General features: G+C 49.5%; 1 protein-coding gene across 1 annotated transcript; it reads right to left on the bottom strand.

Annotated features, from left to right (window-relative positions):
* Positions 1 to 1000: 1000 nt before the first annotated feature.
* LOC308333854 (protein NDRG3-like) lies at positions 1001 to 2005 on the bottom strand (the record flags this gene model as incomplete). The annotated part of the gene is made up of 1 exon (XM_080790360.1): positions 1001 to 2005. The coding sequence occupies one exon, from the start codon at positions 2003 to 2005 to the stop codon at positions 1001 to 1003; it is 1005 nt and encodes a 334-aa protein (XP_080646486.1).
* Positions 2006 to 2214: the final 209 nt, after the last annotated feature.

Below are 2214 nucleotides of genomic sequence, written 5' to 3'. Positions count from 1 at the left end.
CGGAGTAGGGGAGGCATACTATAATCCGACGGAGCATTAGTTCAACATGCGTACGCATCTCGGACTAGCGCCTGAGGTGGGTTTGAGGTGGGTTGCCGTTTTTTGGACCAATGACTAGTCTAACTAAAGTACTGCACCCGCTGAGTGCAGTGCATCGGAAACCAATGGATTGTGCAGTCCAAGTAGGAAATAAGACATTACCCCAGGTGAAGGAGTTTAAGTATTTTGGGGTCTTGTTCACGAGTGAGGGGAGGACGGAGAAGGAGACCAGCCAGAGAATCAGAGCAGCAGGGTTGGTATTGTACTGCACTGTTGTGACGAAAGGAGAGCTGAGCCAGAAGGCAAAGCTCTCTGTCTACCTCACCTATGGTCATGAAGTATGGGTCATGACCGAAAGAATAAAGTTGCGAATACAAGCAGCCAAAATAGTTTTCTTCGTCGGGTGGCTGGCATCTCCCTTAGAGATAGGGTGAGAAGTTCAGTCACACGAGAGAGACTCGGAGTAGAGTCGCTGCTTTTTCAGCATGGAAAGGAGCCAGCTTAGGTAGTTCAGGCATATGGTTAGGATGCCTCTCGGGCGTCTCCCTAGGGAGGTACGGGAGGAGACCCAGGGCAGACCAAGGCACAGTTGGAGGACTCACTGGCCTTGGAAGGCCTTGTAGGATGACGTATGATGATAAGAGCGCCCCTCACTTCACACACGTGTGATTTTATTTATTACTTCCAGTCATCAATGTTTATGTAAAGGTGTATATTGTGTAATGCGTATAGCTTTTTTCTTTTTGGGCTTGACCCCATATTTAGGCATGCAAAAGTTTAAGCAACCGAAAGTTTGCATGTATTTAATTACCTTTAGTTAATCTTGGTGGTCTTCAGGCAGTGTGGCATACAAAGTTGTCGATGATTGTTGTCGTAGCACTTTGTGAGACTATAGCTCTGCACAGACACAGACTCTCTCATAGACGACCAACCTCTATCAGAGTCAATGCCGTAAAAGGAATTAACGAATAACAACAGAAGAAAGTACTGAGTGTTGGACACCACAGGGTTTCTCAACGTCCATGGAAATGGTGCTGTAGGACGAAGTGGTACAAGAGCGAGCCAGACGAGTCATTCCTGCTGACGGGATGTATCCCATGCCCTGAACAAAGTACTTGAAGGCCTCAGCCAGTTTGCCAGGCTGCACAACCTGTGGGAAGCCTCCACAATCACTCATCTTTAGCAAACTGGTTTTGGCTGCATCTAACCTGGAATTGCACTCAACCACAGCCTCTAGGGCAGGTGATGTGTCTCCAACCACCAACAGAGTAGGGCAGGTTAGTGTGTTGGCTTTATCTTCATTCAGACCTGCGGTTGGGCGCTCAATCTCCAGATCGCGACGGTGCTGGTAGGAGACGCAGAATAGCGCCAGATTGTCCTGATTGATGTCCTGAGCAAAGTGGTGAGCCATCACTATGTCCACCAGGCTACTGGTCCATGCTGACAGCTTGGAAGCGGCCCAGTGAACCCAGCTCTCGGCACCGGCGTCAACATTGATCAGGACAAGGCCTTCCACCAGGGTAGGGTGGTTTAGCGCCAATCGTGCAAGGATATAAGCTCCCGCTCCGACGCCGATGCCAATCACACTCCTCACCTTGAGCTTGTTCATCACGGAGGGCAGCATCTCTGCGAGCTCATCCATAGTAGGGTAACGGTAACCAGTGAGGAAGGGCGGAGCTCCCTCTTGTTGTCCAGGTGAGTCCACGTGGACCACGGCAAAGTGCTGCGTGATCTCCTGCATGTCCTTGTGGTTGAACAAGGTGCTGAAGCACGACTCGTGGTTGAGGCCGATGTCATGGTATGTGAGGATGGCGGGTCGGTTGCCCTTGGGCACACCCCTCACGGTCACATGCAGGACACCATGAGGCGTCTCAATGTCATGCTGGTGATTATCCTCCTGGAAGGTGAATGAATCCTTGTATTTCAGCAAGGGCTTGATCTCAGATAGCTGCACCTCTTCCATCATTGTATTGGGAAGTAAAATACATTCTAAAGGTGCTGCAAAATGATGATGTGTATATAATGCACTCACTCACTCGCTATGTCACTATGATGTCAGTCATAAATATCCAAGGTCCATGATGTCAGACCGTCTCTATGTACTCTGTTTGGCAAGACCTGCAACCTGCAAAAAGATGAGACACTCACTTATCGCCACGTGCTTGTAGATTGTAG

The sequence above is a fragment of the Protomyctophum bolini genome, assembly GCF_963924005.1.
Source record: "Protomyctophum bolini genome assembly, chromosome: 2".
Lineage (NCBI taxonomy): Eukaryota > Metazoa > Chordata > Actinopteri > Myctophiformes > Myctophidae > Protomyctophum > Protomyctophum bolini.
Note: the sequence above shows the minus strand (reverse complement) of the source record. Positions and strands in the feature narration are given on the sequence as shown.